This window comes from Aegilops tauschii, chromosome 1 (assembly GCF_002575655.3).
Source record: "Aegilops tauschii subsp. strangulata cultivar AL8/78 chromosome 1, Aet v6.0, whole genome shotgun sequence".
Lineage (NCBI taxonomy): Eukaryota > Viridiplantae > Streptophyta > Magnoliopsida > Poales > Poaceae > Aegilops > Aegilops tauschii.
The window spans coordinates 505,871,419-505,894,196 of NC_053035.3; the positions used below are offsets into that span (position 1 = coordinate 505,871,419).

A 22,778-nucleotide genomic window follows, 5' to 3' on the forward strand; every position below is an offset into this window, starting at 1 on the left:
TTTTGTTGATATTTGCTCTGGTGTTGCACCAGACTAGTATGCATGAAATAATTTATGTTTATGTAGTATAGGTCAACTGCATGGTACTCAACCATGAATAGCAAAAGGAGATACCCCAGAGTAAGCAACAAGGGCCCAATAGTGCTAATTAATTAATTAAGCTATCATATTTTTGCGAAAATAATTAGGCTATCATTAACATGGCCAATGAAACAAAGAGTGCTAATATAAAATTAGTCGGCAAGGACTTAAGCAATAAATATTTGCCTGGGTGGATGCCATTATATATATAAGAGTATATTCTTTCCTTCTTTTTGTTTGACCACGATGTTGTCTGATTGGCTACAAGGCACATGGTTGATTTCGGAAGAAAACAACCGAGCGCTTCTTTCCATCTGCCATGCTAAGACGGATAACCAAGTGTGTGATCAAAATGGAGATGTGTTACCGCTAGCTGCGGGTGGGTCTAGACGAAGGAGGGAGGGATTCCAATGAATGTTGTGGGAGGATACCACAGATCAATCCGCCGTAGCTTGCAGAGAAATATAGGAATCAAGGTGATGTCCATAACGGTAACAAATAGGATGCAACGATGTGGGAAGGCGGTTTCGCTTAGGAGATAGATAGGGTTAAGGTTGGCCTAAGTGTAGGTTGGTGCCAAGGCTGCCCCTGGATGGATGATCACCCAAGACACGCAAATAAGATGAAATGAACGACAAAAATGAATGAGTAAAGGGTTTGGTGGCATATAAACAGGCAACCAATCGACCAACTAGCTAGGTGGAAGGTAACGGGTTGTAATTTGCGTGCTCAGGTTAAAAATAGTGTGTACGAGCACGTGGCCGCCACACCTCGGCGTGCCTTGGGCTTGTATCCGCCCCTGGATGGATGGTCATCTGAGGCACACGTAAATAAGTCGAAAGTGAACGACAAAAACGGATGAGTAAAGGGCTTGGCGGCGTATAAATAGCTAGGCAATCAGCTAGTTAGCTAGATGGAAGGGGGCGGGTTGTAATTTTCTTTAAATGTTGCTTCTATGAAATATATGGACAATACAGGGAAGGTGAAGATAATTTAGTTGACGGATTAATCGAGGATGAATTCCAATTAATGTGAGTGGATGGATATCGTGGGTGTATGCCATTACATAGGAGTGTATTCTTTTATTTCCTTTTATTTGATCATAATGAGGGTGTACATTGTGTGAACCAATGTATTCCGTCGGTCCAAAAACAACCTGAGTGCTTCTTATTCTTCTAGTGTCATGGTGTAAGAGGAATTACCAAGTGGGCGATTGAAATGGCGATGCGAGATGGCTAGTTGCGGGCCAGTGTACATGAAGGAGGAAGGAACAGCGATGATATGGAAAGAAGTAAGGCGATGTCTTTACCCATGACGCGATATGATGTGGTGGTGGAGGGGGAGAGACTTTTAACGCGAGTTACTTATTTGTAATAACATATAGACAATACATTATAACAAAACGAAGTTAATTTAATTACGCGAGGACTAATCAGGATTGAAGTGAGCGAGAGGAATGCCCATGGCCATCGTCGCGGGTACATGCAACTTGGGTGAATTAGCAAGGAGGCAGCGTGGTGAAAGAAAACAAAGGATGCCCGGAAGTCAGCATATATAGGAGCCAGCCAGCCAGCTGCAGGTCGATGCTATGAGCCAAAGAAACAAATTGAACTTTGTTGGGAGTGTGTGATGTCGTCTTGTGCCTTCACCGTCATTGGGATTAAGTAATTAGATTTTGGTTTTGACGCAAGATACTAGCTAAGCTAGTTTATTAGCTAGTATATGAGGTTGGTGATTAGGACGGGTAGATGGCGATGGATGGATCCATCGTCACAAAGAGGAGGAGGAGGAAGAGGAAGCAGTAGAAGTAGAAGTAGAAGAAGAAGAAATGGAATGATTGGTGGAGTGGAGTGGATGGAAACTGGTTAGCGGCAGTAGTAGATCCATGCATGTGCATTATTCCCTGGTACGATAATATATGACGTTTTAGCGGTTACTAGAAAGAAACATAAGAGCGTTTAGATGATTCTTATGTACTAGTGTTCATTCGTTGGTCTGTTTCACTTGTGTTGAATGCAAAAGAAAGTAAAGGTAAAACAGACAAACAAATTCACCTGCAAAAGAAACAAAGAAACAAAGAAACAAAAAACGAAGGAAGGAACATGGGTGGGTGGCAGCGTAGGAATGGAGTAGGCTTTTTTTTTTTGCTGGCTGGTAGTACTAGTACTCCCTCTGGTGTTTTTTACTCTGCGTATTAGATTTGTTGTCTAAAGTCAAACTTTACTTAGTTTGATCAAATTTATATTAAAAAAATGTGAACATCTATAATACGTGATAAATATCTAACATGAAAATATAATCCAAGATGGATCTAATGATATTGGTTTGTTGTTATGTGAATGTTGATAATTTTTTTGTGTAAACTTGGTTAAGCTTTGGCGAGTTTGACTTGAGACAAACCTAGTGTACAGAGTAAAAAAGACCGAAGAGAGGACTAGTAAACACTGTAGCAGGCAGTGTACGGGCAGTGGGGAGAGAGAGAGAGTGTCCATCCATCCATCCATCCATGTGACTGGCTGTTCTGGCCTGGCTCACTGATTGAAGAAGAAGAAGTTTACATAGATAGATAGAGAGATAAGAGTAAGTGTGAGCATCCTAGTTGTTTACCAGCGGCAAGAGCCAGCCCAAGCCCAGCACCAGCAGCACCGCGTTGGCGTTGGCGTTGGCGTTGTGAACTTGTGATGTGATGGATGGAGACACCACCGTGGCTTTTCTTTTCTTTGTCCCTTTCTTCTTCCTCCTCCGCCCGCCCGCCGCTCTTTCTTCTTCCCCTGCTCCTGCCTATAAATCCCGCCTGCGGAGGCCTCCATCCTTTCCAATCTCTCCCAACCCCATTCCATTCCTTCATTCACCCTCCCCTCCACAACCTACTCATCTCATACATAGAGAAGAGGCAGAGAGATATAGAGTGGGGAAGAAAGTGAGCAGCTAGGTCCAGGTCCAGGTCCAGCCACCCTCCCCTCCCCGCCGGCCTACACAGACAACAACCCACCCATCCACAGATCCATCCGTCCTTCCTTTCTTCCTACACAAACAAGATGTTCGCCGACGCCGGCTTCAGCTTCTCCGCCTACTCTTCTTCGCCGCCGGGGCCGGCCTACTCCTACTCCTACTCATACTCTTCTTCCCCCACAGTCTTGTCCCACCCACACCCCGACCACTCCTCCTTCTCCTCTCCACCATCCTCCGCTGCTCCGGCGCAACCGCCGCCGCCACCTCTGCCTCTCCCTCTCCCTCTCCTGCACCAACAACATCAACATCAGCATCAGCATCAAGCCGCCGCCGCTGTTGCTACTGCATCCAACGACGACGACGACGACGCCATGTACCACCACCTCGTGAGTACCGTTCCCCTGCCATCTTGATCTTATTTGCATACATGCCACTGCACTGCACTGCACCAATCTCCTCTCCTCTCCTCTCCTCTCCTGCATCAGATCGGTTGTTTCTAGTACGGAGTACTATTCTGTTGCATCAACAAAAGAAAAGAAAAAAGGCTTTGCTTTTAGCACAGCAGTAACTTGTATTTTTTCTGTATTCTGATTCTGCTTCTTGGCTGCAATTCAATTTTGGACATCAATTAGAAGGTGGTCTCTCAAATTGGTTGCTGCACCACTTCCACTTGTAAGGCCGCCGCCGCCAATTCTTCTCTTCTCCACTCGGTTCCTCTCCGTGGAGACAAATTATAATGTCGCTTTCTTTCCTTCCGCCTTCTTGTTTACATCGACGGCCTGTTGGAGCAAAGACTATCAACTCTCCAGTATTATATGGACGAGCAATGAAATGAAAGGGCTAGACTGGAAACAACCTCCCTCCCTTTAGATTAGATCCATCTCCCATTTTAAATAGTACCCATCCACTAATTAACAAGGGAATGATAACATCTCCAATACTTACTGCCCACCTTTAGTTAACCACTCATTGGTTCCTCCATCCTTGTTTCCTTTACTTTACTTTTCTTGTTGCAGATATAATATCTATCTATGTATGTACAAAGTGCTACTCCTACTTTACTTCCTGTCATCAACATGCATCAATCACACTGTCACACACACAAGCTGCAAGCACATTTTTAGCTACTGATAGATAAAGATTGCTTACCATGTCTTGATATAACATAGTAATTACTACTAGTACAGTATTCATACGTCAACGTCCAGCAACACTGCCATACAAAAAGTAGCCATCCATCAAACACCTAATTTTTGCCTAATTTATCAGCACCATGTCATAAATCCTCATGACCCTAGCTCAATGCTTTTATTTTATGTAAAGAAATATCCCAGATAACACTTGCTCATGTTGGCTACAGCTTTGAATCTTCTTCTTCTCACACAAAGGCTTTAGCTGCCAGGTCACAAGGAGGGGCTCAGATATTTTTTAACTCGCTCACCTTTAGGCTTTAGCTGCCCTGCCAAATTGAAGAGAGGGATGGAATTAGGTTGGCCAAATTGGAGGAGATGCCACTGTCCTGTCCTGTCCTGTCCATGGGCGGCGGCATATGCTCTTCTCTGCTCTGCCCTGCTCTCATGTGGTGTGGTGGTAGCAATAGCAAAGCATGACAGGGACTTGGCGTCAGTTCACATGTGCACCCACACTAGAATACAACAGCAAATAGTACATGCATGCGGCCATAGATGCTACTCCCCACTCATCAAAACAATTCTCTACTGCTACCACTTGCCTTTTTATTTTCACTCTTCTTCTTTTTATTTCATTTTATTTACTGAATGAATGAATTGCCCTGCTGTTTAGTTCTCTTCTTCCGTTCCACTCTTCTTCCTTTTTATGTTTTTTACTGAATGACTGAATTGCCACTGTTGTTCAGTTCATTGTTATTTGCAGAAATTGAGTAGCTGCTTTGATTCATTCTGGGTGCCAGAAATTAAGTGTTTCTAGTAGGACTAAATATTTTGTTTCATGTATGGAAAAAAATAATCAACAGGGAGACATGGGGCAGCCATCCCTGATATCAGAGTATGACCTGGGAGCAGAAGGCGACCTGTTCAAGGCTCCGGAGCCCATAATCGAGGAGCCGCTGCTGGCCCTCGACCCGGTCGCCGCCGCCATCTCGATGATGTCCGGCGGGGACAACGCCATGGACGACAGCATCAAGGTCTCCGACATGGGGCTGAGCGAGGTGCTGTACGAGTGCGAGAAGGAGCTCATGGAGAAGTCGGCCATCGAGGAGACCATTTCCGAGCTGCTGGACGTCAAGATCCCCATGCTGCAGGTCGAGGACGTCCCCGGGGAGCTCAGGGCCTCCTCATCATCGACAGTTGCCGCCGGCACCGGCGAGTGCTCGCTCCAGAAGAGCGTCAGCTCCGGGTGCCTCAGCTCGGGCGACTGGATGAACGGGTCGGCGGTGAGGCCCAACTTCCTCGACTTCCAAGGGCTCGACTTCGAGGCCGCCTTCGGGCTCCGGCGAGCCTACAGCGAGGGTGACATTCAGGTATGATACTAGCATGATGATCATCTCCTTTCTCTCTCTCTCCCTGTTGCACCACACAAACACAACACTAGATGGAGATGGAAATGGAATTATTGCTGTGACAAGCACCACTGATCGACCTTTCACCTTTGTGTCTCCAAGTGAGCACAGCTGTCGACAAAAGACACGATGAGTGCACAAGACAAACCTAAAAGGCGTCGCTTTCTCATGGCATTGGACAAAAACTTGTCACTGTACATGTACTAAAATCAATGGTGTGATTTGCTCGACATGAAAAGGTTATACTATAGAAGATAAAAGCTAGTATGATATGAAGGAAGGAGAGGCATGTGATCTCAGAGGTTACTAATTCTGCCCAAAGCCACCTTTCCCTTAACGGCCTCCTCAATGCTTTAGCTGACAGTAGAGCGCATATATACCTACCCTGCACACTCACCACTAGCATAGCTACTTGCTGTGTGGTGTCTTTCGAGTTTCTTAGTTTTTTCGACACGCGAGATACTAGCAATGTGTTTTCTTCCTGGTCATGTGTTTAGGTAGGAATAAGTTCAATTTTTGTATGAGGATATGCAATTTGCAAGGCTAATATTTTTACCTTTTTTTGACAGAAGCTTGGTGCCAATACCCCTCGGCCTGGGATCGCGGCAAATGTGCAGGCATCTGGTGAGAGGCTTGTGACCATCAGCGACCTGAAAAGCGAGGAGAGGAAGCAGAAGCTCAACAGGTACAGGAAGAAGAAGATTCAGAGGAACTTTGGCAGAAAGATCAAGGTACGTACACAAACTAATCTCTCTTCCTTTTCTTCTTCTACTAGCTACGTAGTACACAGGAAATTCAGCAAGAACATGGAAGAAGATGAGATAGTGATGCATGTGTTTCGCTTCTGTTTTTGCAGTATGCTTGCAGGAAGGCTCTGGCTGACAGCCAGCCGAGGGTGCGAGGGAGGTTCGCCAAGATGGACGACGGCGACATGCTCAAGCCCAGGAAGTAGACGGGGCCATGCATGGAGGCCGCCGCGAAGCCGATGAGGAGGGAAGACAAAGGTTGTTGCAAGGAGGGAATTAAGCTGCTGCCAGTGGCTTTGTTGGCGTCTAGAAGCTTCTAGGGTCATGGCTGCCGTGCCGCGCTGCGCCGCCCGTCGGAATTCATTTCAGTCGCTCCATCAAATCTGTTCCGTTCCTTCGGGTGACATTTTCATTCTATCTTTTCTGCGTTCGTTTGTACTAGTAGTAGTGATAATAATATGATGGCCCTCCTCCCTGTGGTGTGGTGCAAGAGAGTGGAGAGCCAGGCTCCTCTTCTGTGTACAAAGGCTTGAACTTGAAGTTGGTGCTAAATAAATAAAACCCAGGCCCCTCTCTTGTCTCTTGCTTGCCTGCCGCCATGTAATAATGTTGTTGTTGCTATGAATAATCCTAGTAGTAGTACTCTTGTGACGATGATGGTTGGTGAAGTGCTTGCTTTCAACAAGAAGAGAGTTTTCTCTTGTGTCTTCAGCCAAAACAAACTGGCCTATCAGTCTCAAGGCCCCAACTTTCAACCCAAAACTATGTCCTTTTATGTCGACAGACAAGCTTTCTCAACTTTCTAACATCAGTTTTATGATTGTGGGACTATCATCGTGACGCGCCTATTTTATAACATCTACAGAAAATCAGCCAAAATACATAAAAGTTGGTCCAACAAACAATTAAACAGGCAAATTTGGGTGGGACAGGGCTATCATAATCCGTCGCTAATGAACTAGGGACAATCATGCTGGGAGAGTAATTCCTTTGTTGTATTTATTAATAAGGGGTGCATTTGTAACACAAACTCTTCTTCTCTCTTTCTTAATTAATATACAGGCAAATCTTTTACCTCCGTTTTAAAAAAAACCCACCTCAACAAGCATGCCCAGAACTATCTATCTAGATTGTATCGTTGTATATCTGTTTATCAGCGATAATTTATTAGCGTTTATGCAAGTATAGACTTGATGTCACAATTTTAAGAAACAAGGGCGAAAATTGCGACTTCGAAAGGTGAAAGCAGTCGAGTAAACAACATTTGGCCCCCATCCTCTAAGCCCCCCAAAAAGCATCTCACACCAAGGAACGAAAACGAAATTAAAATGGACATCCGGCTACAGTGACAGTGCAAAAATGCAGAGAATGTAGGCCTGAATTGGAGGACACATGAAAACAAACAAACATCCATCAAAATCAAGCGCCTGAAGGCGACGGTTTGATTTGAACATCACGATTGCTCGGTGCACGCTCTATAATATTCAAAGGTACAAACAAACTCTTTAGATTTCTTCGGGCCTTATTGCATCAGAACAAGACAAGGGCAAGGGCGACACCGACTGAAAGGTCGCCCGGGTCGCGGTGTTATTGCACTCTGCCATGGTCTAGAGGCGATTACGGAAAGGGACTGGAGCTTCTTTGGCTCTTCTGAAGACGATGCAGCGCTTAGTTCACACCGTAGATCCACTTCTCCTCGTTGCTGGTGTAAGAGACCAGCTCCTTGGGCTGGAACCAGAGTGCGATCTCGTCCTTGGCCGTCTCCGGGCCATCGCTCCCGTGGATGATGTTTCTGACGTTCAGACGACGGAATGAAGAATGTGAGCACAAAGGAATTATTCTGGGAGTGCATGATGGCATTCAAGAAATGCGGAATCGAACCTACATCAGGTCTTTCTTTTTTTGTTTCAGTCTTGTCTATTCTAAAAGACTGAAACTAAGCAGTGATGAGTGCAAATGATGGATGATTAGATGCATGGACACACTTTTCTGAATGAGTGCAAATAATGGATCATAGCTAGCTGGGCCTACTGAAGAGAGAATGAAGCATACCTCCCAACAACAACAGCAAGGTCACCCCTGATGGTTCCTGGCTCAGATTTCGATGGGTCCGTGGCACCGATCAGCTTCCTCCCGTACTTGATAACGCCCTCTCCTTCCCATACCTTCAGAATATGGAACAGATTAATAAACTGAAAGTTGGCGGCAAACACAGGGTTATTTGTGTACGGACAAAAGATGGGGGGATTTGATTACCATGGCAAGCACGGGACCGGAGCTGAGGAAGTCGCACAGTCCACTGAAGAAAGGTCTTTCCTTGAGATCATGGTAGTGCTTCTCGGCAAACTGCTTGGATGGAACCACCAGCTTGATGGCAACAAGCTTGTACCCTTTTCTCTCGAATCGGGACACTATCTCAGAAATCTGTTGCCAAAGAGAAAAGATACAGAGACATCCATCATGATACAGTAGGAAATTAAAGACATGTATATGGAGAGAACACTTTTTGTATCCTGAAAATCAGGGGTATTTCCCTGGCTCTGTTCTTAGAATGAAACCAAATGTCACAGCCCTTGTTGGCTAACGGCGCTACGGCAAAGGATAAAAGAGGTTTGAAACAAACTGCGACCCTCACTGCATAACAGCAACATCTTCTACCCGAACACCTGACATGGGGGAGAACACTAAACAGTAGAAAACTTGCGATGGACTGCATATTTTGGTCTTACAGGATTGTGATGGGCATGGGCTATGTATTTTGGTTTTAAGGGATTGTGATGGGCTGTGCGCAGTTTTGTTTAAAGGGATTGTGATGGGCTGTGCGCAGTTTGGTTTTAAGGGATTGTGATGGGCTGTGCGCAGTTTGGTTTTAAGGGATTGTGATGGGCTGTGCGCAGTTTGGTTTCAAGGGATTGTGATGGGCTGTGCGCAGTTTGGTTTCAAGGGATTGTGATGGGCTGTGCATTTTGGTTTAAAAGGATTGTGATGGGCTGTGAATTTTGGGATTGTGATGGACTGTGCGCAGTTTGGTTTTAAGGGATTGTGATGGGCTGCACGTTTGGGAATCTGATGGGCTGTGTATTTTTGCATTTTGGATTTAAGGAATTATGATGGGCTGAATGGTGGAACTGGATTTGCACATCAGCCTGACTGTAACTAGAAGCATGCCTAGCCTTATTACCAAACCTTGTTTGTGAAGCATAATGGGCTAGTGGCCCCCTACTACCGATGCTACCGAAATAAGGAAAGGCCGCCAGGGTCCAACAAGATAGAATAGTAAGGTTTCTCTCCAAACCCCCAAGCTTGTCCTAGGCTCCTAGCTAGGTGGTGTGCCTTTATTATTATATAATATACAGATAGATCCAAAAGGATCCAAGGCTAGGTACAACATTAGTTGTTAATGGTGGTCTATAACAGATCTCAAGAAATGCTGTCGGTGCACGAAACAGAATATGTTAGCATTTCAAGTCCAGGAATGGGTCTACGATTCAATTGACCTATTCATATATGGGCTACATATATTTGGTTTTAGTGATGGGCTGCATATATTTTTTTGATTTTAGGTGGATTTGCATATCAGCCCAACTGTAACTAGAAGCAAGCCTAGCACTAATACCAGACCATGCTTTTGAAGCATAATAGGCTAATGCATCCTGCACGCCTACTTATCGATGCAACCGAAGTAATACCAAAAAAAATGCAAATGGGAACCAAGTGTATGGGATTAGTTGTTAATGGTTAGCTGAGAAGAGATCTAAAGGACAATGTCGGTGCACGGAAAAATAGAATATGTGTTGTCAATGACGGATCTGTACTAGTATATATGTATTATGTACTTCTAACGTATCAAAATATAAGATGTTTTTGACACTGTCATAGTGTCAAAAAAATGTACTTCCTCCATATCAAAATATAAGATGTTTTTGACACTGTCATAGTGTCAAAAAAAAAAGTCTTATATTTTGATACAGAGGGAGTACGAAATGGCACAAGACGTCAAGTACGACCACAGGCAGGGCCAGGGGCATACATGCTGAACTGATTGGTTGGTACTCACGGGGCCTCTACTATTATAGAAGAGTAAGGTTTGTTTCCAAACCCCCCCAAAAAAAAATCCTAGTTAGGTGGAGTGCCACTATTATTATACTCCATCCATTCCAATATATAAGGTGTATTAGTTTTTTCAGAAGTCAAACATGTCCAGGTTTCACCGAGTTATTAGAAAAAGTATGAATATCTACAATAATACCAAATTTGTATCATGATATCCATCATGAAAAGCATTTTCATATCTTATTTATTTTCTATTGTAGATGTGTTGATATTTTATTCTATATAATCTTGGTCAAACATTCATATGTTTGACTTTCACGAAAACCGATGCACCGTGTATTCTTAAACGGAGGGAGCATAATATAGAACCAAATGGGATCCAAGAGCAGGAGATTAGATTGTTAATGGTTAGCCTAGAACAGATGTGAACGACAATGTATGTCGTGTGTGGGCGGGAATAGAATAGGCGAGCGTGTCTAGTCGACGAAATGGAATCGCGATTCGACTGATGTATAGCTGTATGCGTGTATCTACGGACATGGCATAACCGCACAAGGCGTCGACTGAGGCCTCAACTGCAACTGTAGGAGCATAAAAACATAACCAGGGAGCGGCGATGCACAAACAGTCAGAGTCTACATAGTATGAAAATTGCGGTGCCAATATGGTTGATAACAGAGCAGATGAGATGAGATGAGAGGGATGTGTGTAGAATAGATAGAGAGAGGTGATGGGTACAGGTTGGGTACTCACGAGGCCTCTCTGGACGCCGTCAGGCTTGATGGCGATGAAGGTGCGTTCCATCTGCAGGCATAGCATACAGATACGTGGATGGATATTGTGAGGATTAAATTCGCGTTGCATTTAAATCGATTCAAGGGGAATACAGTAGAATACAATACAATACAATACATAGAGGAGGAGAAGAAGAAAGGGCGGGGGGTGGGTACCTCGGCGGCATGCACCTCCTGATCCTGGAGCATGTACACTGTTTGTATGTAACCAAGGGAAGGTTAGGATTGGAATGCAGGGTTAGTAGGCCTTATCGATCTATGAATCTATCTGTAATTGTAATTGTTAGAGAGAAGAGAGAGAGGATGGACTGACCGGCGGCGGGGATGGCGGCGATCCATGCGTAGCCGTGGGAGGAGGCGGCGGCGTTGGTGTGGTGGGCGTATGCGGCGGGGAGGGTGGAGTTCCGGCCGAGGTTGGCGAGGGTGGCGAGCGCGGCGTTCCTCCCGTCTGCACAAGAGAAATCGAAATGGATATTAGAATCTGATCTGATGTGATATGGATCGTATGGAATGGCGGTCGATTGGATTCAACAATTCGATCGGATCTGGTGGAGCGGAGTGACAGACCTGCGAGGACGGAGGAGGCGGCGCGCGGGGCGGAGGCGGAGGCGGGGGAGGAGGCGAGGAAGGACCTGGCGGCCTTGCAGGCGGAGTGGAAGAGCTTGGAGGAGGAGGAGGAGCTCATCCTGGCGGCCTGAGGAGAACCTTTCTTCCTTGCTTGCTTGTGAGTTGTGAGAGATAGTGGGAGGGAGAAATTTGTTGCTAGTGATGGGTGGTTATGTAGTCCCCCTACAGTAGGCAGGCAGACGAGCAAGGAAGGAATTGGTTGGTTTTGCTTTGCTTTGCCTCAGATCAGATCTGAATCTGATGCCCTCCCTTCCCTCCCATCCCTTCCCTTCCCTTCCTTGAAGTGAGTGGCGCACGACACGTAGGTAGGGCTGTCTTGTTATTCTTGGTTAGTTACTCTTTTGCCCCTCCCTCCCTCCGGTGGCCATAGTTTAGCATGGTTTGTTTTGATCTTATGTTGATTGTGCACACTTTCGAGCTTTCGTTGAATTTACAAAACTCCTTGCTCTTGTATGCCCGGTTAAAGTTTGCAACAAAATGCCTCATGCACCATCGGTGGTGAAGTTTTGGGAGGCCCGGAATAACAACTTCTATGGCCTTGAGAATGCCATGGTGCCAGTTCGATATGATGCATACCTCCATATTCCCAATCACCTTGGTCCTCACATGCCCCATGAACCACTCTCAATTGTCGTCGTACTCGGAAGGCACTAAAGCAAAGGCCACCGACAACACGTTATCATTGGACGAGTGAGTCATCATCATCTTCTTCCACATAAGCATCCTCGTCATCATCATCAACATGAGCAATAGCATGAATCTCTTGGTCTTGAATTACTATGGCTCTATCATTCATCTCCGCTTCATTTGATTGGCTACTTGGTGGTTGGCTATAAGAATTGGGGACATACACCTTGACCCTACCATTATCATGTATTGGGGAGAAGGCATGCCGGTCCAAGTCAATTTATAATAGAGGAACCTCAACCTTGGTGGCAAATAATTCAAGCGAGTTGTCTTGCGATTGCTCTACTTTATCCTTGTACACTTTCCAATGCAATTCCAAGGTGATAGGCGTACTCTTCAATGAAGACGTCACCCCCACTCCAACATCATACCTTCCAGTAAGTTTAACCTCATCATTTAGGTCAATCCAATGTAACACACTTCTCACTTTCACAACTACCTCCTCATAGGTTGGGCTGGAGTCAAGAACCAAAGCCCGCCGACGAAGCAATCGCGGCTGCCACCCATGAGAGATGCTGCTAGGAGCCGCCATGCCGGAGAAGAGCCGCGGAGATGAGCCCCAGAGGCCTACCGGCGCTGCTGCCGAGAGCCGCCAAGCCGTGCAGCCGGAAGGGGATCAAACCTCCCCAACTTCAAGCGCCCATTAATTAAATAGAAAAAAAAAGAGAAACCCCCATCATCTAAAATAAATACATCATCAGCATGGCTTCCTGGATTCAGTTTCACTTCACACATAATTTCACCCCCCAAAACGCATATGCTTGCAAAAGAGAAACTCCTTCCACCCTTTTTTTTGTTACTCTTCCAACTCAAATCTAGTGCTCACTACTAAGCAGCTATGCTCAGTGAGTACACTGCTTACTGCATTGGCTATAGTTGCTTGCAATCTTCGCTCGCAACACCTCACCCACTAAATTAAATGCAGCAACAACAGGCAAAACATCAATAGAAACTTATTCATTCTGCCCAGCACCCACTAAATTAACAGATCTGTTAATCATCCTGCGAAAACAAACCCGTCACCTACAGCTGCTTACACGCTTCTGAAATTTATATACATACATCTGCACTCTCCAGCAACAGCTAGCTGCATATACTCCTACAGCCTCTACAGTACAGACTCAAGCAAGGCCCTTCTGTTTAGCTTACAGCTACTACATGTTTCCTGCACACACTTACATTGGATCACCATCCACCGCTCGTCTTGCTCTTCGCCTCGGCACCTGCCTCTGCCAGTTTGCAGTCGCTTCTTACGGCCCTTACCCACGAATCCACCTGCCACGCCACAAAACCACACAACAACAAAAACTTGGTATATCACTTCGTGCATGGGGTAGATAAATTCCCTTCTTAAGATCCAAGTTTCGGTTAGGGGAACCCGCGTCTCGCTCACCTGTATCTCACAGCTGCTCGAGCACTCGAACCTCAGGCCCTGCCGGGTCAGTATGAAGAAGGCGTATCTCGTTTTCCCGTCCTCCGGCACAAAGTTGGGGAGCTGACCTACCTCCACCACGTCGCGCAGCAGCGTCGATTCCTGCGGGCTCAGGTCTGAAAATGCATCGCAGAGTTCACCATCCTCAGACTCAAGTTCAGGTTCAGCACGACAAAGAACACGACGCCAAGAGAAATGTGATTCAGGTTCAGTATGACAAAGAACACGTCACCAAGAGAAATGTGGTTCAGGTCCGGCATGACAAAGAACACGACACCAAGAGAAATGTGATTCAGGTTCAGCATGACAAAGAACACGACGCCAAGGAGAAATGTGCTTCAGGTTCAATATGACAAAGAACACGTCACCAAGAGAAATGTGATTCAGGTTCAGTATGACAAAGAACACGTCACCAAGAGAAATGAGGTTTTTAATGTCTAGTGAGCAAGTATGATGTGTATTCATCTGTAATTGGATTACTCGAATTCAGGTTCAGCATGGCAAGAAAGAGCAGCAGTTCTGCGTGTTCATCTGTGATTGGATGACCAGCATGTCAAAAGCTTTATCTTACCTGTAGACTTCAGATAGTAGTATAAACACTGTCCTTGTAGGACAACAAAGCGGGGAAGCCAGTCATCCACATCGGCATCGTCTATGATAGGCGGCTCCCCAGGAAGTTGAGTCCATCTCTGCATGCGGCAAGAGATCATTTAGAGTCATCAGTCTATTGAACAGTTGTCAGACCAATGAAGCTATTTGGGGCAAACAAAAGTGCACTGGTTTCTTACTTACACTTCTAATATGGAGGTACCCAGAAAGGCGCGCATATCTCAAGACTTCGTCGATATTCTCTAACCTGCAATGCTAAACTGTATGAATCACATCTGATGGAGAAAAGAACACTTAATATAGACAGACACTTTGGTTCAGGTGAAAATCCACACAAACGTCGAGGCTAAATATTGAAGGGGCATTTCACCATACCGGGCTTTTAACTGGGACTCTCTATCATCGGCATCGGCGATTTCACTTCGTAATGATTCTACTTCAGCTCTGGTCAACTCGATCTGATAAGTCATAGCAACGGAAAGTATTAGCATTATCAGAAACAGAGGCCATATATTATATAATTCCTGTACTGGTAAACATCATAACCTTGTCGTCATCCTCGTTGCTGGAAGACCACCTAATGCGAGGAATAGACAAGAGTTGCAGAAGCGACGCAGGTCCCTTGACTCGTTTCGGGGTCCAAGAACGCCTACGCGGACTGCTCATATTGGCAAAAACAGCAAGCGTGTCAGTACACCCAGCATTAAAGAAGGAGGCTGAGAATTTCAAAAGTCTTTGACAGCCATCAGTATCATCACCTTGGTGAAGGATCCATGTTGCTCTTACTTGTGGACAGACCTTCGGCAGCGTCCATGGGGTCTTTGTTGGGCGTGAAGTGCTGCGGGAAGACCTCTATTATACCGTAAACATCATCCATCCAACGACGCAGGTGCTAGAAGAAATCGCATAGTCTGTTTAATGGTACAATGTAGCGTAGAATTAAGAATCATAAGACGATTTAGACAGCGAAGTGGTTTGCTAAATACTACTACCTTTAGAGTATGTATCCAGTACAAGCATCTGTTAGATGCATAGTTTGTTTATCTCATATAGCAGTGCAACGAGTGGTAAGACAAGTTGGTACTGAACTGAAAGCAATCAGGCAGTTGAGTAGAGGTATTCCACTATCTTTTGTGTGCAAAAAGGAAGCGTGGTAATATAGTAGAGGCATCCATTGAAAGCCTCAGATTACTAACGTGCTTGTGTTTGGGTGCTGTTCATTTTTAGAATCGCTGGTGCTGGTGCTGGTGCTGGGCCTAGAGTAGAGCAGTGATCTGAACAAAGGAAAGTAGCAGGTATTTGTCATGTGAAGTGAACAAAGAGTAGGCCAGTTGATTTGATAATAAGAAAGCAAGACAAACCTGGCTAGTTGTGCAGTGGCTGAATTAAGACGGTCGGCTGACAGATTGATTTTTGAAAAAAGAGACAAGGCCTAAATCATGGCTGAAATCTACTATCAGTCTAATAATGGATACTAATTCCTAGTGGGGCTGCGGCCTATAGAGCAGCAGCGTCTCATGTGGATGATACATGTCGATAACGAGTGCTAGGTCGAGGTCCGTGGAGATCGAGCGAGGAAGGAAGGGACCGAACGAACCTGAGCTGAGGTGGGGAGAAGGGAACAGAGGAGCCTGGCCCTTCACTTGAGCGGCGCGGCGGGCGGCGATCTGGATTGCGTGGCCGCCGGGGAAACCGAGGCTGGGGGGCGGCGAATCGATCGGCCGACAGATGGATTGGTGCGCAAGGAAGGAAGGGGAAAGCTGGGCTGGTGGGAGAGACAGAGGAAGAAGACGATGGATGATGCCAGGTCAGGTCGGACTCCAGCGCGACCACGTTCCGTTCCGGACCGGAACCGTGTACCTTTTGTATTGGGCTCACGCTCGCCTGGCCTGGCCCAAGCAAACCACTTGCTAATAATAATACTTTAGGTTACGTTTCTCCCTCGCGCCAAGGGAAGGGATCCATTCCTTCTCCAAAACAAACACCCACTACAACACACATTACATTACATAAACATGTAGCATGTAGACACACCATAAGGTTTAATCATGGGGCTTCTCAGCTACAAAAAAAAAAAGGATTTCTTCAAGAAGGCTTAGACTATCTTTTCGACCCGATTGTAGTCAGGTCAATACAAAAATTCAACATTCCCATTACAACTAATAGAGCTGGCCGTGCCCCGCGCCTCTCCAAAACGGACCACATGTTTTTCTTTTTCTCTTTGTGCTGGAGTAGACACGCCCGTGGAATCTATGAGTCACCGAAGGTGAAGAGCGGCCAATCCACCACATACTTCTCCATCTCAACATTGTGTGTGTATTACAAAATGAAAGGATAAATAGCATCATCCCCTTTAGGGCTTCTGTCCACTACGGCGACTGCCCTAGCGAGAACAAAACTCCATCGAGATAGGATCGGAATCCACCCCTAACGACAGCTTGGAGCGATCAATATGTGTCTAAGGGGAGGGCGACCGGGAACATGATAGTGCGCATAATTCTTGCGGTATGGCCAACGAGGGTTAGACGACATCTAGGGTCCATGGCCCTAGCCCATGTCGTCTATATAAGGTAGGGCTAGGATAGGAGTTAGCCATCCCATCTACTCTCCTCGAAACATGCTCCCGGTAGCCATACATCGTCTTCATCGTAATCTCTTGCATGAGGTACTCCACCATGAATACAGATTAGAAACTATTGTCATCCATTGCACGAGGTAGCCATACATCGTCTCCATTGTCATCCCATCTACTCTTTTTTGTGTTTTTTCACTATTTTTAGAAAAAAGTTGATAGTCAAATAAATGTTGACCATTTAAATAATTGTTCATGAAATTTAAGGAAAATATTTGTAGCGTAAATATGGTTCACTAAATATTCACCGTTTTAAAAGTTGCTCATCACATTCGAAGAAAGTTTTTCTTACCATTAAAAAGTGTTCACACATTTACAAAATTGTTCATGAAAATATTCAAGAATGCTTACACGTTAAAAAAATTGTTGATGACAATATTTAAAAATGATCATGAAATGTGAAAAAATTGTGCATTCAATTTTTAACAACATGTTTCCTCACTAATGAGCGACGGCCCATATGGCATCGCCATAGGCGAGAGCTCCTTCACGTCACAATAGGGGATATATAACAATTGTGTGCGGATGATGGGGTGTGGACTATACCATGGCCCGTTACTTACAATTAGTAGTACATGGCCCCGTTCTGGAGACGTTTTCTGTTTTTTTTTTTTTTTTGAGACAAGGAGACGTTTTCTGTTAAAGCCTCATACCCGCACCTGGAGCAATGCCACCATCAGTCCAAGCCCAACAGACTTGAAAAATTGATGTTTTTTTTTGATAATTCACGTCTGAGCCCGGGCTCATCTACCTATGATGAAGAGTAAATTCAAGAAAAGTAGTAGAATAATTTAAAAATATCTGAATTTTTCTGGCATCAAAGCTGTTCAGGTGTACAAGGAGAGTGCAAATTTCTGCAGTGTTGGGATATTCCAGGACCTCTAGGAAAATCAATCAGGTCAAAATAGTTTTCTTTATCAAAGTTTCTTTCACAACCATTTTTTGTCTTTTTTGCCACGAACTCCTCGAATGTTTAAACACCACACATTTTGGCACGTACAACGCACATTCGAGCGTCTTGGATTGCAAAAGTTTCAATTCTTTTGATGTTTTTGGTACTTTATTAAAATTTACTGTTTACACTTAGGCGGAGATGCACCTTGGCACCGAATCGCAGCATTTTTTTTTCTTGTTTTCTATTTTTGAATGAGATAAATACAACATAGGAAAGCCAACGTCACACTCAATCGACATTGATTTAACAAAACAAAAAATCATGGTGGACTGAGCGATACCGAAGAGACATAGCAGCAACCCCAAAAATTAGAGTTTTGGGTGGAGAGATGCAACTAGTACTTTGGCTAAAAAAAAGAACAGATGGAGGCGTACCTTAGAGAACGATATCAGATGTCTTATCCGTGGCAATGGAGACTCCTATCTATGGCAGTGGAGACAAGAATGAATTCCATGCATTGGAGTTAATTGCAAGGAACTACCACACTTCGGCACGTCGTAACGAGTCAGTATCACTAGTCATTTTTTTTTGCCATGCAGTACCAATTCTAAGCCTAAGTGTTGCAAGACGGTATGACGGCCGTATAAGCGCGTATTGACCACGTATCTGACCGACCGGGCCCATGTGGCAGGTGCCACGGTGGCCTACCCGCTCGATCACTCGTTCCAGCACGGCTTGGTCGCACCATGTAGCTGGGTCGGGTCGAACCAGGACGGGATGAACCCTAGTTTCCTCTCCCCTCTCCCTCGTCTCCCTCTCCCCTCTCAGGCGATGGCGGCGGCGACTCCCGGCGGCGACGACGGTGCGGGCGGGTACGGAGACCTTCCCGACCTCGGGAGCGATGACCACTTAGGGCTGGACGACGTCGACGGCTCCAGTTCGTACTACTCCAGCGCAGACGACGAGGATTTGGAGGAGGAGGCGGCGATGTCCATGGAGGATAGGGTGAGGCTGGCAGAGATATGGGTGGCCAACCCTAGCAGTAGCCATCAGTGGACCAGTGGAGCAGCTGGCGGCGTGCTGTAAGTCCCTCCCTTCTCTCCTTCTTTCTGTATATTTCAAAACAGGGGGCTAGGGTTAGTTGCTCATGATAGTGTGAATTTGTGCTGTCACTTGTAGTTTGGATGATGCTGTTTGGGATGTTCGGATTCATTTTGATGCACAACATAATCTGGATAGGAAGATATGCAGCTCAGATGTGACATTTCTGAACTTATATGCACTGATGCACACACAAGGTTATTCCTTCTCTGATGAACTGTACCACATGAAGAATTTAGGCAGTGGAGAGGAAAGAGAGCATGGGTTAGAACTGATTGACGCAAACGTCAAACTGCAGCAACTTAAGAAGGAATATGAGCATAGTTTAGTTCTGAATTTGCTAGTGAGGGCAACAACACCTTTTGTATGTCAAATAGAAGAAGATTTAGTGAGATCAAAGTACAACAATGTCTGTCAGAGGAGAGAAGAAGATTTAGCAACTATATTGTATGAACCACCTTTAGTGTATGATCTCAGTGAGCCTGCAGTTCTTGTTGTTGATAAAGAAGGTGCTGTTTTTCATAGTCAGTGCACACAAGAGAGCAGAAATTTCAGTAAGGGGAAGCTCAAAGCTGTAATGGAGGAAGAGGCACTGCTAGAGGAGGAACATAATAACAGTGATGACCGTGAGGATGCATATGACAGTGATAACAATCCTTTCTGCATGGACAAGTACAGGATATGTGAAGACACAGAGATAATTGAGGGGAATAAACTAGCAGAGCAAGAAGTTGAAGATCAATATTCAGATGAAGATTCAGATGAGGATTCAGAAGAGGAACAAGTACATTATGAGGGTGACACTGAGGTTGGGGATTTGTTTGAGATGGAGGAGGAGGAGGAGGAGGAGCAGGAGAAGGAGGATCAGGCCAATGTTGTTGCAACAGAAGAAGCAGCAATGCAAAAACCTGCAAAAGGAGGAAGAAGCTGGTAGTTAGGAGAGGCCCTACTACTAGGTCACATTCAAGTGTGTTGGAGGAGGTGAGACCTGATTTCATTCCTTCATCAGATGAAGAAGATGAAGGGTTGCTTTTTGAGGATGAAGATGATGGAAATGAGCCACTGCCATTTGTTCTACCTAAAGGGAGGAAGAGTATGGCCAAGAAAAGGAAACCAAGGATCTGGTACAATGACAAACTTGAGCAACCACATCAGCAGTTATGTCTGTACATGTGCTTTAAGGATCAGCAACAATTCAGAGATGCTTTGTTGAGCTTGCACATCACACAGGCCAGAAACTTCAGGTATCACAGAAATTCAGACCAAAGGATCATTGCCTGTTGTAAGCAAGAGCACTGCCAGTTTTGCATACTTGCTGCAGTTATCAAAGGGGAGAAGACTTTTGCTATTAAGAAAATAAGGCTGGAGCACACTTGCCCTAGTAGCACTGAGACATCAAGGATTAGTGCCAAGTGGCTTGCAAAGACCTATGAGTCATTGTTCAGGTCTGATCCAACCACTAGCATACACACTCTGATTGACAACTGGAATGAGAAGTATGGTGTTGATGTGCCAAGGCACATGGCTTATAGGGCCAAAAACCTTGCTGTAGAAGCTGTGCTAGGAGAGCACAAGAAGCAGTATCCCAGGCTTAGGGATTATGCTCAGACCATCATGGATACAAACCCTGGTAGTAGAGTTGTAGTTACAACAGTTACTCCAAAACCAACTACAAAAATACCACATCCAGGACCAAGGTTTCATGCTATGTTCTTCTGCATAAATGGAGCAAGGGAGGGATTTCTCAATGGATGCAGACCATTCATTGGTTAGTTATCCCATTAACACTGCTGATGAAATCATTGTTATTTGTACATCACAAGCTTTTTAGTTCATTGTTAACTATGCCAATACAGTTTAGTAATGCTTTATAGTTCTTTTTAGTGACTTAAATATATAGTTTAGTAGTGCTTTATAGAAGTTCAAATTGTTCTTTGGTTGCAACAACAGGTGTTGATGGATGCTTTATTAAGCTCACCACTGGTGCTCAAATCCTAGCTGCCACTGGAAGAGATGAGAATAAGAGCATCTCCAGCCGTTCGGCCCCCCAAGGCGCCGAAAAACTGCGCCCTGGGGGCGAGCCGGCGCTAGTTCGGCCCCTGGGGGCAGCCTATGGTTCATACCCCCCGATACTAGCCAACAACACGCGAAAAACAGAATCAGTCAAAAACAGAACAGTCTGTAGTAATCTGTATGAAACGCAAACTTCTGGAACTACAAAAATTCTACCAAAATAGGAAGGCCTATATAATTTGATTATTAATCTACTGCAATTGGAATCAGTATTTTATCACTTTCTGGTGATTTTTAACAATTGTTTTCGTGAGCAGAAAGTTTCTGTCTTTTTCAGCAACATCAAATAATTATCACCCAAGAAGATCCTATAGGTTTTACTTGGCACAAACACTAACTAAAACATAAAACCACATCTAACCAGAGGCTAGATGAATTATTTATTACTAAACAGGAACAAAAAGCAAGGAACAAAAATAAAATTGTGTTGGCTCCCAACAAGCGCTATTGTTTAACGCCCCTAGCTAGGCATAAAAATAAGAATAGATCTAGGTATTGCCATCTTTGGTATGCAATCCATAAGTGGCTCTCATAATGGATTCATAAGGTAATTTAATTTTTTTCCTAGGAAAGTGTTCCATGCCCTTCCTTAACGGAAATCAGGTCCCCGTTTGAGCTTGTGGGTCTCACAGGTCCCCGTTTGCCCTACATCCAAGTCCATAAGTACCATCGTCCCGAGAAAAAAATCAGAGAGAAGGAATTATCATGTTTTACGATACGGAGCTGCCGGCACGTCCTGTTCTTCATCGGGAGGGCTGATCTGGAATCCGTTCAGGGCTCTGGAGAGGGGGATTCATCGCTGTCATCATCAAAAAACCCTCTTCATCGACAACCTCATGATGCTCACCACCGGGGGTGAGTAATTTCATTGTAGACATACTATAGGTTAATGGGGATGGATGAAATTTGTCGTGCAATCGAGTCAATTTGTTAGGGCTTTATCTCTGTATAATTGCATGTTCTTCATGTGCATCTATCTTGCATGCATGTTTTATTTCTCGATGATGATTTAGTTTTGCCCCTATTTCTAATTCTTCACTCTAATCTTCGTCAAATTCATCAGAGTTTGACGAATTTCAAAAAATCTCCCATTCACCCCTCCTCTAGGAGTAAACCTGCGCTTTCAATTATTATAAGCGATGGTACTTTAGTATCAAGTATCAAGTAAAGACCACACACATATTGTCAATTTATTACTGAGCTTAATTTCCAAGATTCAGCTGCCAACTACTCAATTATACTCTATAATTTTCTTCAAATATACTTTAGGAAGCTTCAAATATAATACACTAGAAAGCACTTTAAGATTTTTCTAGACAATATGCTTTAGGAAGCTCTGTCATGATATTTAAAGATATTAAAATAAAGACAGGTTCACACACCGGTGCAATTTGTATACACTATATAATTTATGCAATCATCAAAAAGCACTTTTGTTAAAAGACCCAATTCTTTACAACCGTATGACATGGAATACAATAATTAACAATTAGCAGTATTGTGGTGTGATTAAGGCCCAATTCTTTTGGCAGCTTAAATAATAAGCCGCCTTCTCTC

At 44.7% G+C, this 22,778-nt stretch overlaps 2 protein-coding genes across 3 annotated transcripts; one reads left to right on the plus strand and one right to left on the minus strand.

The window, feature by feature from the left end:
- The first annotated feature begins 2,658 nt into the window (after positions 1–2,658).
- On the plus strand, positions 2,659–6,899 carry LOC109754650 (uncharacterized). Of its 2 annotated transcripts, none has more exons than XM_020313564.4 (4): positions 2,659–3,419; positions 5,027–5,533; positions 6,142–6,303; positions 6,429–6,899. In XM_020313564.4, exons 1-4 carry the CDS (start codon positions 3,120–3,122, stop codon positions 6,522–6,524), a joined length of 1,065 nt encoding a protein of 354 aa, XP_020169153.1. In that variant the 5' UTR covers positions 2,659–3,119; the 3' UTR covers positions 6,525–6,899. The 2 variants fall into 2 exon arrangements, with proteins under 2 accessions (XP_020169153.1, XP_020169154.1); XM_020313565.4 differs by having other exon boundaries at positions 2,670–3,419; positions 6,145–6,303.
- Positions 6,900–7,699: 800 nt separating this feature from the next.
- Positions 7,700–16,358, minus strand: LOC109754656 (uncharacterized). The gene is made up of 15 exons (XM_073506565.1): positions 16,118–16,358; positions 15,279–15,431; positions 15,067–15,178; positions 14,896–14,978; positions 14,704–14,767; positions 14,483–14,600; positions 13,873–14,027; positions 13,668–13,754; positions 11,733–12,012; positions 11,479–11,613; positions 11,322–11,359; positions 11,125–11,175; positions 8,575–8,742; positions 8,371–8,483; positions 7,700–8,110 (listed from the first exon to the last, which is right to left on the minus strand). The coding sequence occupies exons 2-15, from the start codon at positions 15,395–15,397 to the stop codon at positions 7,987–7,989; spliced, it is 1,647 nt and encodes a 548-aa protein (XP_073362666.1). The 5' UTR covers positions 15,398–15,431; positions 16,118–16,358; the 3' UTR covers positions 7,700–7,986.
- Between the last annotated feature and the right edge of the window lie 6,420 nt (positions 16,359–22,778).

What these genes read in the sequence shown, in the direction of transcription:
- LOC109754650 (XM_020313564.4), top strand. Translation starts at nt 3,120, where the DNA reads ATGTTCGCCGACGCCGGCTTCAGCTTCTCCGCCTACTCTTCTTCGCCG. An exon ending in ACGCCATGTACCACCACCTC is followed by an intron (nt 3,420 to 5,026) that starts GTGAGTACCGTT and finishes AATAATCAACAG; the next exon opens with GGAGACATGGGGCAGCCATC. An exon ending in ACTTTGGCAGAAAGATCAAG is followed by an intron (nt 6,304 to 6,428) that starts GTACGTACACAA and finishes CTGTTTTTGCAG; the next exon opens with TATGCTTGCAGGAAGGCTCT.
- LOC109754656 (XM_073506565.1), bottom strand. Translation starts at nt 15,397, where the DNA reads ATGGATGATGTTTACGGTATAATAGAGGTCTTCCCGCAGCACTTCACG. An exon ending in CGCCGCCATCCCCGCCGCCG is followed by an intron (nt 11,360 to 11,478) that starts GTCAGTCCATCC and finishes ACATACAAACAG; the next exon opens with TGTACATGCTCCAGGATCAG. An exon ending in CCGGTCCCGTGCTTGCCATG is followed by an intron (nt 8,484 to 8,574) that starts GTAATCAAATCC and finishes CATATTCTGAAG; the next exon opens with GTATGGGAAGGAGAGGGCGT.